Raw genomic sequence first — 15,502 nt, 5'->3', positions numbered from 1 at the left:
TTAACTCTTCCACCAAGTAATCCAACTAGCATCAACTACAAAGAGTAATCAACACTACTAGTAACCTTAGAAGTACCAATCGGAGTCATGAGACGGAGATTGGTTACAAGAGATGAACTAGGGATTGGAGAGGAGATGGTGCTAGTGAATATGTTGATGAAGATGCCTCCCCTCCGACAAGAGGAGTGTTGGTGATGACGATGGCGATGATTTCCCCCTTCGGGAGGGAAGTTTCCCCGGCAGGATCGTCATGCCGGAGCTCTAGATTGGATCTGCTCAAGTTCCGCCTCGTGGCAGCGGCGAAACCACGAAAAAGCTCCCGATTGATTTTTTTTTCTGGAATGAAACCCTTCATATAGCAAAAGAGGGGGGCTAGTGGGCCGTCAGGGAGCCCACAAGCTTGCCAACCGCCACTAGGGGGGTGGCGGTGGCAAGGCTTGTGGCGTCCTGGTAGCCCCCTCTGGTACTTTTTTAGCCCAGTATTTTTTATATATTCCCAAAAAATTCCATGTAACTTTTCAGGGCATTTGGAGATGTGCAAAATAGTGGACTAAGATTTGCTCCTTTTACAGTCCAGAATTCCAGCTGCCTGAATTCTCCCTCTTCAAATAAACCTTGCAAAATAAGAGAGAAAATACATAAATATGGTACCACAAAGTAATATAACAGCCCATAAAGCAATAAATATCAACATGAAAGCATGATGCAAAATGGACGTATCAGAGGGTACTAGACAAGGTGGGGCCACCCAGGCGACCTGGTGGCGCGACCAGGAGGTGGGTCGCGCAGGGAGGCCGCCTGGGCGAGCCCTGGCTCCCCTCTGGCCCACCTTTGGTGCTCGTGAAGCTTCCGTCACGCTGATTTTGATATATTTTTATCGGGATTTTTGGGGCTCTAAAAATTCGGGTAAAAGCCCTTGCAAAAAATATATCAGCAGACAGAAACTGACATTGGATGCAGTGAGTTAGTAGGTTAGTCCAAATATGTGTAAAAAGATATGAAAATGTAGCAGAACATATAACAATGTCATCCAAAAAAACATGGAGCAAACAGAAATTATAGATACGTTTGGGACGTATCATCATGCCGTATTAGAGGGAGGAGACCGGTGGTTATACGGAAAGGAAGGAGATGCGGTGGAGAAGAAAGTAAAAAGAACAAGAAAGGCCAGGAAGAGATAAGGTGAGAAGGTGGGCTCGATGGCCACTGTCGTAAGGCGAGATGGCGGGGCTACGCACGCGCGAGCGCGACCGACGGAAAATGTAGCCGGTCGCCCGTTGTAAACCGTTTTTTTAGTCGACTTAGAAACACTAGCAAAAGAGCCCGTGCGTTGCAACGGGAGAATGCAAGGCCTGAGAATCGGACTCGAAGGCATAGATATTCTAATGGTGCAGTATTATCGAACATGTAAAATATGTACCCTTAGGATCCTTGTGCATGTCAGATAGCATTACGGATTTTTGTTCATGTTTAACTCACTTTTCTTCTTCTTACTCCATCCATTATCTTTGTCTCCCTTGCTTGGGTATCTAGGAACATCAAAAATACAGTATAGCTTAGAATTTATCGAGATGCATTGAATCCTTTAACAAAGGACCACATCACTGTAATGAGAAAAACTCATGCAGTCAACCTTGTCATCTCATCTGCATTAACTAAAGTGTGAATCAAATCCTCTAGTTCAGTTGTAACCATAAAAGTAAAACAGAACTGTAACAGAGCAAAACTAAGACTCATTAACTGATGGAAGTTTACTCGAATTTCCTTTTTTGTGGAATCGTTGTTGGACTAACAAAATAGCAAACAATAGTAGCTAGCTTTCCCGAGAAAATATCAAAACCGCAATCTGCACCAATTACCGAGGAGAAAATTGGAAATTTGCCACTTTCAATATATGGGTTCTTAAAATTGTCATTTTCAAGATTGGCTTCGCACATTTGCCACTCAGCTCGTTGGCTCCTTGATTATCATGCCACTTTCCTCCTACTTTTGATTTTCATTTTCCTTTCACATTTATAAGCATTGGAAAAGACCAAACCAGCCCTGATGCATATACACGTACTATCCAAATTTCAGTTGACACTTTGAATCGGAGGACAGCGTACCGGCCACCTAGAATACCGGGTGATCTCGTCAATGCAGACTGCTTCACCGATCTCCTTGACGCAGAGTGTCGCAGATCGTCTAGAGTCTAGACGTCGCATGCCGCGGATATTCTCAGCGTCCCGAGCAGGACGGCGGGCTGTGCAGCTATGGCGCGCGCGGAGACGACGCGAGCAGCAAGCAGCCTAGTGGCGCCGGCGGGGGGCTGCTTCAGTCGCCACTCTTATCGACATCCTCAAGTAGTTGTGTGCTGTTCTCCAATTCAGTGCTAGCTGAACTTCAGAGGAGACCAGAACCTGTAGCCGCGGGCTGGCTCGAGTGCCCGTGGTGGGCCTGATCGGCCGTGTAGTAGGCTCTCCTCACGAGCTCCTCACGGAAGATGGCGTGCCGCGACTGCGCGCCGGCGAGCACGGCGGCCGCGACCATGGGAGCGGCGGGGCCGGCTTCCTCGCGCCCCGCCACGGCGGCGCGGGCCCGTCTCGCGGATGGCGGGCTTCGGCAGGGGCACGGGAGGGCTCCCCCTTGGTCGGAGGCGCGCGCGAAGGAGAGGGAGGGCGGGGTCCAGCACCGGGTCGCCTGCAGCTCGTCGGCGAAGGCCGGGGTGCCGCGGGGAAGGAGCTCGAGCGCGGCGGGGAGCTGCGGCGTCGAGAGGCGGTGGTGGGGGCGGCACTTGACGGAGCAGGTGACCGCCGCCGGCATGGCTGCTGGTTGGCTTGGCGAGCTGGGGTTCGGCAAGGGGAGTTGGTTGAGATTGAAGAAAGAGGCCCCTGGAGTGCGGGTTAGTTTGGATTAAATATAGGGTGGTTTGTGTAAAATGTAAAAAACGATTCGTTCTTTGACTTAAATCCGGATTGCGGGTTGATTTTAGGAAACGTCGGGGGCTTTTTTGTAAATGCCGTGGTGGGTTTTCCGACGGAAGCAATAGCCGCTTTATTATTAGGTATAGATAAGCCTGCACGTCAAATGGGCTGACATTCTTTTGGGCTCTGGATTTCTGGGATAATTGGTTAGATCCAGCCCAAACAAAGCTCACCTTGGGCCCAAGTAACACACGTCCACGTCTCGGGGCCTGGCATCACCCTCTACCTGTCGTCGTCTTCGTCTTCACGCGAGAAATATATTCTCCGGTGCTTTCCCTTTCTCTCTCTCCCTTTTCTCCTCTCTCTGCGCGCGGAGCAAGATTCCACTCTCGATACCTCGGAGTTATCGCGCACCGAGCAGCAGATTATCCTCTCCCTGCCGGCATCGCGCTGCTTCTCCAAGTTAGTATCTGATCCTGTTCAGCTCCGTTGTCTTTCCCCTCACCCGGCCCAAATTTGTTCCGCTGATCCATCATGGCGTGCTTTGTTGGATTGGAATTGGATCAGTCAGCACATTTTACTCGGGAGCCTGTAACGTGCTGTTAGCGTAGGTTTCATCTCCTCCTGCAAATGAAGCGGAATTCGCCGATTTCTTGCTTGTTCTGGGGTTTCGGGCGTTTTATTCGGTCCGTGTTTGAGCAATTGGGGGTTGCGATGAAATAGACTGGTGCTCCACTGATTTAATTTAGAGTTGGGATGATCCGTGTATCCGTTTCTTTAGGTTCTATATATACGATTGTGTCTTTCTGGTTCAGACTTTAGAGTTTTGGGTCTCCGGTAGATGTATATTTGGCTAATCCCAATTCTAAATTATTGCCGTATTTACTGTGAAAGTTAGTGTCAGCACGCGTGCTCTCTTTTCTACTGCTTGAAACCCTATAATTTTAGAGGATGTGTTATTTTTTTTCTTCTTGCAGCCACTATAACCAATGGGTCTTTCATTTTCTTTAACTTTACCCCCCTGCAGATAATCTACCAAATGTTTATACAGTAGTCAGTTTATGACTTGGGCCCAGAGGTTTTTGTCTCCAATCTATGGAAGTAGTTCGTTGATACTGTATAATTGATGCTTCAAAATGATGTTTCACATTTGGAAAAGAACTCATGTGTACATTCCTCTTTCCATGAAGTATGAGCAATAGTTTTTAGGAGAAAAACATGTCCATTTGTGTGTTGTACAAAAAAAAGAGTGGGAGAGTAAAATAGCATATAATTTTTTATGTGCGGCACACAAATGGGCTTGCTGACCATTTGCATGTCCATACTTTATCCCATGATTTATGTACAAAGTTTTTCGCGCAGCACACAATATGAAGAATGCTCTCACCTAAGATTTTGTGGCACTGCCTCACTGGTGCCATATGAGTTTCCACTAGGAAGTGTATTTGCAGTATTTCATAACGACTATGCTATTCTTTTCTCATATTGAATCATATATGTTGTTGGTACCTTTCATGTTGTTTGGTTCATTTTTATATGCAATTTTTTTGACAGGTCGCCCTTTATCTTTTATTTGTTGGAATTCGAAGTTGGAAAATTAAATACATATGATACTGCACGTTGAACTACATTCTTCAGTAACTGATAATTTTTCTGAATTATACATGTTTGTATCATGAGCTTGCTCTATCATATGTATATTGGATCTTAATTAAATCTTTCCTTATTACAGTAAGGTTGCCTGCTTGAATAAATCAAAATCTGAACAATTTTTGCACAAGGATTACCAAAATCAGAAAGCTTACCGTTTCATGCTATCAACAACTGATCATCAACAGTGCCATTGGTCAAACATAAAACAGGCAAAATGAGCTGTGAAGGCGGTGGCACCGCCATCACGGGCAAGAAGCGGGACAGGGCCCACATTCAGACACTAGTCCGGGAAGGCTCTCTCTATAACCTCACCCTCAGTGAGGTCGAGAGCCACCTCGGAGCGCCACTTCTTAGTATGAACCTTGATGAGTTTGTGAGGAGTGTGCTTCCAGATGAGAAGAACCTTCCATTACCAAATGGCGCTGGGAATTCAGGCAGTCAGAGCACGTCAGCTTTTGGTTTGGAACGTCAGGGTAGCAGCATTACTGTGCCCCTGCCATTGAGCAAGAAGACAGTGGATGAAATTTGGAGAGACATCCAGCAGGACCAGGATAATAGTGATGATGAGAAAAGGAGTTCAGGTTGTGAGGCACAGATGTCGTTTGGGGAGATAACACTTGAAGAGTTCTTGCAGAGGGCTGGCATAGTTACCGGACAGTGTCAGAAGGATGCTGAGGAGTTAATTGATTTTGTAGGAACTGGAGAAAGTGCTCATTTGATGACTAGAGTGCAGGATTTCCCACAGGGAACAAGTGCAATTGATGCGTATATTGTACGTCAGTCGATTGCGCAACCGCTGAGTGTTGCAATCCCTTCGACAATGGATGCCATCTACCCAGATCGTCAAATGAGTATTTCGTCATCTCTAGAACTTTCTGATCTTCAAAGTCCTAGTCGTAAGAGAATGTCTTCCCAGGATGTGGTATACAAGGTTGCTGATCGGAGGCAGAAGAGGATGATCAAGAACCGAGAATCTGCTGCACGTTCAAGAGCTAGGAAACAGGTTTATTTTTTTGCCTCTTTACAATTCAAGTCATGGCTATAGAACTTGTTTAGCACTTTAGCATGATATAAAAGCTTCTATGAGATTTAGAAACATACTACTAAGAGAAGAAAAGGTGAATTAGCTCTCATGTTGGAGCAGAATCCAGTTAGCAAGGAGCCTAGCAAGCGATCTCTAATTAGCACAACTCCCAAAAGCTAGTTTTTGTAAGAAAAACATTTATTTGGTTACTCTGCACAAGAACAGAACTAACATCCCCTCTTTAGATTAGAACATGCCGTAATAGGTTAGCTTGCCTATTTAGCACCTAATAACCCCCCTAATTTACTAATTGTACGATTATTTCTGTTTGGTGTTTATCTTATTTCACGACAACACTGGGTATATCACTTTGTATTTCAAAACTAATTTTTTCCCTTTGGGAACTTTTTTTTTATGAAATTTAGGCCTACACAAACGAGCTTGAATGCAAATTGTCTTGTCTGGAAGAGGAGAACAAGAGGCTGAAGAGAGAGAAGGTACATCGTGCTCATTTTCTGTACATAACCTGTTTAATTTCCTTTAGATTTGTTTGGTGGAGGTTTGTTTAACTTACTACTGTTATTTTTTCCAATGTTCTTGCTTCATTTGTATAGTTTGCACTTTTAGTGTAAGCATGCACCGGCGTGCCCGTTTCACTAAATAATTTACACCTTTGTCTCCTTTTTTCTGTTGGTGATTAAAAAAAAAATCAAAGCATCGCTTTGGATGTACTTCTCAAATACTTGGTGCACCTGTGGTACTCATTGAAGCCATGGCTGCATGAATAAGCATAGAAGCATGATGCTGAAAGAAATATTCGTTGAGCATATAAATTGGCACCCGAAAGAGTTATATTTCCCTGTTCTTCTGCTTGCAAGATTTGCATCTCGGGTTTCCCACATGAATACAAAGAACACACAAGGGCATTATATTTGATGCAGTTTGCACATACAAGAACCAACAATTGTTGCTATGTGCTATTGGAAGTGCGAGCTTGTATTTATCTAGTGATTACCATTCACCTCTTATTGATGACAACGATGTTTCACCGCGTTCGCTTGCAGGAGTTGGACATGTTATTGAAGTCTGCGCCCCCTCCAGAACCGAAAAAGCATCTTCGGAGAACGCGATCGACCTCCTTCTAATTGTGTGCAGAGTAGAGGCTTCTGGTAGATTTTGATCACTCTTTTGCTTCCTCCTTGCATGTAACTATGTAGTGTGTGCAGTTTGCTTTGCTTGTAATTTGTAAAGGCCTAGGACACCCGACAATCTTGTGAAATATCCTACCGGCCCTTTAGGTTTCAGATTTGTAAATCTGGCTGTTTCAAATATTCTTGCTGTACAGATCCCAGTATGCGGATCGTACTGCGAAGTTTCTTGCTGATACTTGCTGTAAGTTTTCACCTGCTGTAACCTGTAGCCGCATAGCAAATTCAACGAACCTTGTATCTGCTTTGCAGAATCTTTGGGTGGGAAGAGAATGTCTCGCAGCAGTCTAAGCTGAATTAGAGAATGTTCACCTAAGAAAATCCCTCTTGCGGTCATCCCCATGTCCCATGTTCCATATGCCATCTACCATTGTGGTCCAAGAGAAAAGGGCCAAAACCCAAGACCGTCTCAATGATTGAAGAGGAGGAAGAAGAAACAGCAGCTGGGCAGTTAACTTGGCCAATTATTAGCTGGTCAAGCTTAGTCTGTAGACTTGGGACTTGAGAGACAGATGGTCCATGGCCAGCTTCTTCCATGTGAGAGTCCAAGCTAGTTCTGTATGAGCATTATTTGCTCTCTTTTTTCTCTATAGCACGTATCGGAATGTGCATCTTTGGTATTACAAATAGCACAAAAAAACAGTATAGTGTATAGTATTTCCTTCGTAAACTAATATAAAAGCATTTAAAACACTATTTTAATAATCTAAACGCTCTTATATTAGTTTACAGAAGGAGTACTACTCTGATCCTGATCATGTCAATTTTCACTTCATTTTTCTGAACTCGTGCCATGGGAATATGAGATTTATCTAATCGGTCGACTAGTTTGGAATGCGGGGACTTGTCTTGAATCCTGCAGGGAATTGAACTGTTCATGTGAAGTTCATATAGGAATGCAGGGACTTATGTTATTAGGGCAAGAAATTCTTATATGTTCTTAGTGCGCTATGTCAATATTAGTCATGCTAATATTCTGGCATGAAGAAATTCTTATACTCCGGCATGAAGAAGAAAAAAAGAGTATATACTTAGTGCGCTATGGAGAACAAATGTGAATGTGTGATCTGATCACATGCCATGGCACTACTTAAACTATATTAGATTGAACCACTTCTCTCAATATTAGTCAAAGATGAACATCACATGGTCGGCATTCAATCAGGATTCAGGAAGCTCAGACTCTGGCTGTATTACTGAACCCACATGATCAGTCCACAGGATAACCCACACAATGTACGTACGGAACACACATGTGCTTACTTCAGTAGTGTAGTGTGTGTGCTCAATATTCGAGAAGCAACTTGTTATTTCTTTTAATTTTTTGTTTTGTAAACAATTTTGCTTTATACATTTTCAGAAGAACCGGAGCCCTTGAGGCTCAACCCATTAATTAAGAAGAAGAGAAACTAGTGGAAAAACAGGTGAAAAGTGGTGCATCACACCCACAAGGCGTCGTGGTTAGTTATTTTTGTTATTTTTTCAGTCAGAGTATAATGAGTTTCCTTGCCTAAATATATGAGATTATATAAGCTAGTAGTAGTCGGAAATTGCTAATGGAGCTCAGGCTCCATGGAGCCCTTTTTTTTAAAACAAACAGAAATCAACTTTTTAACTTAAAAAAAATCTAAAATATTATGCATGTATATAGAGATGTACTTCCTCTGTTTTTAAATATAAGTCATTTTACAGATTGTACTAAGAGTCTACATACGAAACAAAATTGATGAATCTACACTATAAAGTATGTCTACATACATCTGTATGTAGTCCTTTAGTGAAACCTTTAAAAAGACTTATATTTAGAAACGGAGGAAGTATACTGCATGTTTGTAACATTTTTATGATGAAATACATTATAATGTGAGCTACACGCAAAAGCAACATCGATTCTAGCACATGTCCTATTCACTATAAAAGTTCATGTTTTTTGTGTGTAGATCATATCAAGACGTATTTCATCATGAAAATCTACGACATTAAGTATTTTTAAAGCCTGAACTTAAAAATTGATTGATTTTTGCAAAATTTTGAGTTGAGCTCGGGAGCCAAAATCCTGACTCATTAGTAGTTCCTTTTGATCAAACGCAACACAACAACTCCCGACTGGACTTGAGCCAAAAGAGAAGCTACTTACACTCTCTTGATATAACTTATGAAAGTGCGTTATATCGACTAGAGGGGGTGAATAGACGATTTTTATGAATTTGTCCTCAGTCGCGAATGGCGAGCAGCGGATTAAGGACTCACGCAAGTGTGCAAAATAACAATATCATAGTCTTTAGAATGAAATGAGACATTCCGTTTGCACAAGTAGCGTGTTCAGGATATGCAAGTGAAGAACAAGTGAAGTAAAGAATTTGGGGTGAGGAAATTGCAAAAGTCTTCAGTCAAATTCTTCAAACAGTAACGATCAATTTCATCAACATACAACTCAGGAAATGAAAGGGTTGATGAAATAGAACCAGGTGCTCAATGAAGACAGTGTTTGATGACCCAGTTTCAACTGCTGGGACATTCGTATGTCTGGTTTGGACCGACTTGGTATTTAAATCAAAGGACACACAATCCTTACCGTATTCTCCTTGAGCTAAGGACGCACAGTCCTCGCCCAACACTCGTAGTAAGTCTTCAGAGCAGACTTCTAAACTGTTAGGGCATATTTATGCCTAAGTAATTTTGGTGATTGATGACAATACCTTAATGGACTAATCGTGTGCATTGAGCATTTCAGATAATACATGACAAAGGCACAAGACGATTCGGCACCCTCCGTGGAATAGAAGCACGGTGTCTTCTACGATTCTCTTTGGTGGTTTTTGAGTCGTGGGAACGCCGTACTATTAAGAGAGGATCCGCATTGGGAAGGTTTGGGTGGAATCAATCTTGCACACACACACTTTTTCTCCTTTCCCTTTCCCATGCAACTTTGGAGCTTTTCCCATCTCTGGTTTTTCTCCTCTTGCAAAAAGGTCACCTAGCGGTAGTACCGCTGTCCCTAGCGGTAGTACCGCTAGAGCTGGCGGTAGTACCGCTGGCCCAACGGTAGTACCATCCCTGGTCAGCGGTAGTACCGCTCCAGGACTTTAGCACCATCATCCTTGCGGATGTACTTCGTCAGACTTTTTGCGAAGACTTTCTTGGCGGTGATTGGCCCGGCAGTATCTTTGCGCTACCATGGGCTCAGCGGTAGTACTGCTGCAGCCAGTGGTAGTACCGTTGAAGGGTCAGCGGTAGTACCGCTGGGCTCGTGCTGTGAGTGGGAAAACGGTTGGATTTCCCCTCTGCTATATAAAGGGTTCTTCTTGTTCAAGAACCCTACCTTTGACCCTCCCAAGCTCCATTGTTGCTCCCTAAGCTCAAAAGTGACCGATCTCTCTCTCTCTCTAGCCAATCAAACTTGTTGATTTCCTAAGGATTGGTTGAGAAGGCCTAGATCTACACTTCCACCAAGAGAAAATTGATTCCCCCCACTAATCCCTTACGGATCTTGTTACTCTTGGGTGTTTGAGCACCCTAGATGGTTGAGGTCACCTCGGAGCCATATTCCATTATGGTGAAGCTCCGTGGTCTTGTTGGGAGCCTCCAAGCTTTGTGTGAAGTTTGCCCCAACCTTGTTTGTAAAGGTTCGGTCGCCGCCTTCAAGAGCACCTATAGTGGAATCACGACACCTTGCATTGTGTGAGGGCGTGAGGAGAATACGGTGGCCCTAGTGGCTTATTGGGCGGCATTGTGCCTCCACACCGCTCCAACGAAGACGTACTTCCTGTCAAAGGGAAGGAACTTCGGTAACATATCCTCGTCTTCATTGGTTCCACTTGCGGTTATCTCTAATCTTTACATTGTGTATGTTTTTGTTGTAGACTATCTCTTACTTGCCTTAGTGATTATAGTTGGTAGCATCATATAGGTTCATCACCTAGTTGTCATTTTAGAGAACCTTTATGTTGCTAACCCTAACTTGTTAAGATTTAGTAAAAAGTGGTTGTTGCCTATTCACCCCCCCCTCTAGTCAACCATATCGATCCTTTCATAAACCCTCACAAACTCGGTCACCCGACGATCCATAATTGACTGCTGGATGCTCTAGACCATGACGTCTAACTGTCTGGAGGATGCATAGTCCTCAAAGGTAACAAGCATCGGTTCCACACAGGAACAATCTCTTCAGTGATTCTCAATCACTTTGGGGTTTTGGGGTTTTGGTTTGGATGTTTGGGGTTTTTCCTCACTCATGATTTTCACTCAAAGCCTTTGAGAAATGGGTTGCTCTCAAATCACAAGTGTGAGTTTCTCTCGCGGAGGAGATAACCAGCTAGTGGTTATGGGGGGCGGCTATTTATAGCCAGGGAACAATTCTCACATGATTTGACGTAAATGCCCTAATGATATGACCGTTATGTGGATAAGGTTGGGGAGAGCTGGCGCGTGGCGCAGCAACAGTCAGAATGTTTCAATTGTGAAAGTCCTCATGTCACTCATGTTCCTCATTGGTAGGTAATTCACACTAGCGAAAACCTAACTCCTCAGTTAGAGTAAATTCCTCAGAGACCAGAAGATCTTCTTCTCTGTCACTGAAGAATTTGACTAAACTATAAAATATTTCCAAAGGCCTCACTCGAAGGATTTGTATGTGTAGGCTTTGAGATGAGCATCACTTGGAAACTTTTACTTAGTTTTACCTCGACCCCCTTTATCAGTATGGTGGTCCTATGACACAAAATACAAGAAATGAAACTACGAAAACAAAAGTCTTCATGCTTCAAAGTCCTTGCATCAATTTCTTCACGGACACACCAATTTCCTCACTTTCAAAGTCTTCGAGGAAATACCAAAGTCTTCAGTTGAAGACATACATTTTTAGGGGTTGATATTCTTCGAATAACTCAAACTCTTCACCGACTTATAGAGCCTGTGTACACTCACAAACACAGTAGTCTATTAACCTATAAGTCTTCAATACACCAAAATCACTAAGGGGCACTATATGCACTTACAATCTCCCCCCTTTTTGGTGATTGATAACAAATAGGTTAAGTTTTCAACGGGGTTAATAATATGAAGTGTAAGCACAGTGTTTGAGGAATTTGATTGCAAGATATAGAGAAACTCCCCCTGAAGATGTGCATATTTGAGGAATTTTCTTTGGACTGCAAATGCACATTGAGGATTTATGCCATGGAGATCTCCCCCTATATGTTGTAATCCATGCAAGCATTTGACATATATCATGAGGAAATTGAAATGCATGATGGAAGGTGGTGTCTGACGAATTTCAACATGTGTGCATTAATCAACGTGAGGAATAAGCATGCGAGGAAAATGGTTCAAAAGTGTGAGACCACCACCGGGCATAAGTCTACAACTCATACAACCAAACACTTTAGAAAAACGAGAGTTGTAACTTAAAGAAATATAGTTCAAAAGCCCATAAAGTAGACCCACTTGAAGACTAACTCAGATTTCTCCTCCTTTGTCATCAAGTGACAAAAAGGGACGAAACTGAGGACTAACGCCCCTGAAGAATATCAACTTGTTGATGGAGGAGGAACGCCAATGTTCTTGGGGGTCGTTCATTGGAGTTGTGTTGTCAAGATCTTCAGCTTCATTAGTTGTGCGTGATGAAGAATATGAACTAGCCACCAAATGAGGAACTGGAACTTTCTTGAATTTGTTCTTGGGCGGTCAGGACCAATCAAAATCTTGTTAGAACTCCATTTTAGTGAGTTCCTCTTCTTTCTTGAGGTGAGACGGAATGACCCATGTGCGGTCGAAGATTTCATGAAGATAATAGTGGTTTTTCTTCAGAGCATTTTGCGTTGCATTTAGATCACGCACAATGGCTCCAAACTGATGCTTTACCCACTTGTGGTTTCAAGAATAAGCAGAAGTTCACGGTCAGTCATCATGCGTGGAGCAGACTCGTGAGGGGCTTTAGCTCTTGCAGCCGAGTCTTGAGATGCAGTGTCATTGGAATAGGACGCAACCTTGTGAAATTGGCCATCAAGGGGCCAAGATCCCTCATCAATCACAGATTTTCCTTTGCCTTCAATCATCTCGAAGGATTTCTTGACGACTTCTAGTGGGGGAAAAATAGGTGAGGTGATTCTGAAAATCTGCCTTGTAAGGAATTGAGGATCTGGCCCTGATGAATTTCATAATCCACGGTGCATAAGGCTTCAGATCAAAAGGTGACAGAGCATTGTTGGCCAAAGTCCTCATGAAGAAATCATGAAGATTTATTGGAATCCCATGGATGATACTGAATAGAAAATTCTTCATGATACCCACAACGTCTTCTTCTTCAGAGTTGTGGCCTTTGATGGGACTAAGGGTTTTGGTCAAGATGCGGTATACTGTCCTGGGCACGTAGAGAAGTTCCTTGATGAGGAATGTGGTTCTTGGTGGCTTGCCAGGAGCCAAAGGCTTCATCGGCACTTGTATCAGGTGATTGGGCAGTTCAGTTTCATTATAGATGCATTTGGCTCCTTCTGCGATGTGGGGATCCCGACTTACAAGTCGAGAACGCCGAATGAACGTGCTCAGTGATCCCAGAGATCAATGTTCACCGAACACACAGATACTGAATAATAAGAGTCTTACATCCAAGTACCGAATTATTACATCACATGACCGAACGGTCAAGTTCACGAGATAGGGCCTAAGTCCAAATCATACGGTTACAACTAATAGCGGAAATCAAAGGGGCTAAGCGGGTGCCCATGCCATCAAGCCTACACCGACATGCATTTTGACTGGGAAGCGTCCTAGTTCGCAGGGGCGTCTCCAAAGACGTACTCATCTCGAAACTCCGGTCCTTCCATGTTTGGTCAATAATATAACCAGTGGCAAGCCAATGAGTAATTTTGAATGTACTCGCAAACAGCCCATGATATGAACAATGAAAGTGAAGGATAACAATAACATGCATCTTTGGTGGAAATCTCTTGGTGGTAAATAAACATGATCGCATGTATGCATCATAAGTTAAGAACTACTTTTGAAGAACATGTTACAGATATCAATATATATGTCGAGGGCTGAACCATCCGGGTTCACCCTATATGCCAAGTCATCGAACTTGGTCATATCGTTATTTTCATAACAACTCCTTTTTATCACAACTCACACACACTTGGTTTATGCGGAAACAACTGGACGTAGTTTAAGAAGCACCACCCAACTGTCCTTGACCGTGGACACGGCTATTCGAATAGTTTTACACTCTGCAGAGGTAGTACGTTGGACCCACGAGATTCGGGAAACTTCCGTGTCATCCACGACTCGCGGTATATAACATACCCGAGGTAAGTACCCGATCAATGCCTTTCCCCCGACGATACTAGACAAAGAGGTCCATCCAATTGGTACCCAACCCACATGTTGTACGTCTTACGAGCACCGACTCTGGACAGTATCAACCATGCGGGGACCAAGGGTGTGCCTGGAACACATAAAAATGGCATAGTCGTCCTACCTGGCACGACCCCATCACGAGAGTGACCACACATCACTCCCGCCACTAGTAATGTGGCTCTTTGCTAGCACCGACCAGACTAATCAACACAACCCCGTCCCATAAAGGGGTAATGTGGTCGTACATGTAAGGTTGGGACGGTCGACACATCATAAATATAATACCATTTCCGAAACCATACTCACTCCAAATACCCGGTGCACCACTTCTCCGAAAGTGGCCACATGACTCATCATCACCCTCGGGCATTAGTGGCACCCGACAGGGTTTTCATAAACCTTTGATTTATACCAACAACATGCTCATGCTATTATTACTCTAACTTTACTTGTCAACATGATATTAGCATGACCCTCATAGGTGGTAGGATCAAGCTCAATGCATGTACTCCGGAGGAGCCATCGGAAACATCACTTCGATGGTTTACCGGCACTTATGATCATATGGAACGGAAATACTTGCTATGCTATCATGCAATATAACATATGCTCAGTCATGGTCAAAGGGCTGCTTGCCTTGGTCAGCTAGGTATCCGGGGTCTTCGAGGTCTCTGCTCCGATTCCCTCGTCACACGGATTTTCTATCATCGTCAAAAGAATAAATAAGAATAGTTCACTCAAAAACAGATCACAAAGGTATTTTTAAAATGTTCTTTATTATTGATAAATCTAAGTTGTTATTTTTTAAAATATTTGCCCCTGATTCCAATGAAGGAACATTTTTAAAATCAACTAAACAGAAGCAAAACTATTCCAACTTGATCCTTTTTATTTTTATAAAACAGAATAGTTGTTCAAAAATTCAACCAATGGTCTTATTAAATACTTCACATTTTTAGAAGAATATCAGTGGAAAAATTATATTTTTACACTGGTTAAATATTATTATAAAAGTCTTTGAAAAACTAGTTTTAAAACAAAAGAAAAATGGGCTAAGTCCCTAGCCTGTCTCGGCCTGAAACTCGGTCGGCCCAAAGGCCAGCCAGCAGCTTGCCCAGGCGTGCGCGCCGTCACGTTTGAACCTGACGTGCGGGGCCCTGCGGTCAGTGGCTGCGGGCAGCGAGGGAGAGGGGGTTGGGCCATCGACAGGTGGGACACACCTGTCCGCGTCGTCTCCTACCTCTGGCCAGAGAGGAGGAGGAGCACGCCGGCGAGGCTGCCGCCGTCCTCAGCCCCCAACGAAGATAGAAATGGGTCCGGCTTGTTGCCGCCTACCTGCTGGTGGTCGGAACAACGAC

General features: G+C 43.6%; 1 protein-coding gene across 1 annotated transcript; it reads left to right on the top strand.

Moving 5' to 3' along the window:
• Nucleotides 1-3,200: 3,200 nt before the first annotated feature.
• On the top strand, nucleotides 3,201-6,966 carry LOC123395609 (ABSCISIC ACID-INSENSITIVE 5-like protein 2). The gene is made up of 4 exons (XM_045090634.1): nucleotides 3,201-3,365; nucleotides 4,636-5,559; nucleotides 6,006-6,077; nucleotides 6,645-6,966. Exons 2-4 carry the CDS (start codon nucleotides 4,771-4,773, stop codon nucleotides 6,723-6,725), a joined length of 942 nt encoding a protein of 313 aa, XP_044946569.1. The 5' UTR covers nucleotides 3,201-3,365; nucleotides 4,636-4,770; the 3' UTR covers nucleotides 6,726-6,966.
• Nucleotides 6,967-15,502: the final 8,536 nt, after the last annotated feature.

Source organism: Hordeum vulgare, chromosome 5H (genome assembly GCF_904849725.1).
Source record: "Hordeum vulgare subsp. vulgare chromosome 5H, MorexV3_pseudomolecules_assembly, whole genome shotgun sequence".
In the NCBI taxonomy this organism is placed as follows: Eukaryota; Viridiplantae; Streptophyta; class Magnoliopsida; order Poales; family Poaceae; genus Hordeum; species Hordeum vulgare.
The sequence above is the reverse complement of the archived record's forward strand: the minus strand, read 5'-3'. Positions and strand labels throughout refer to the sequence as shown.

Excerpts from the sequence above, each read along its gene's own strand:
- LOC123395609 (XM_045090634.1), top strand. The coding sequence starts at position 4,771 with ATGAGCTGTGAAGGCGGTGGCACCGCCATCACGGGCAAGAAGCGGGAC. Across the intron at positions 5,560-6,005 it reads GTTCAAGAGCTAGGAAACAG|GCCTACACAAACGAGCTTGA; the intron begins GTTTATTTTTTT and ends TATGAAATTTAG. Across the intron at positions 6,078-6,644 it reads AGAGGCTGAAGAGAGAGAAG|GAGTTGGACATGTTATTGAA; the intron begins GTACATCGTGCT and ends GTTCGCTTGCAG.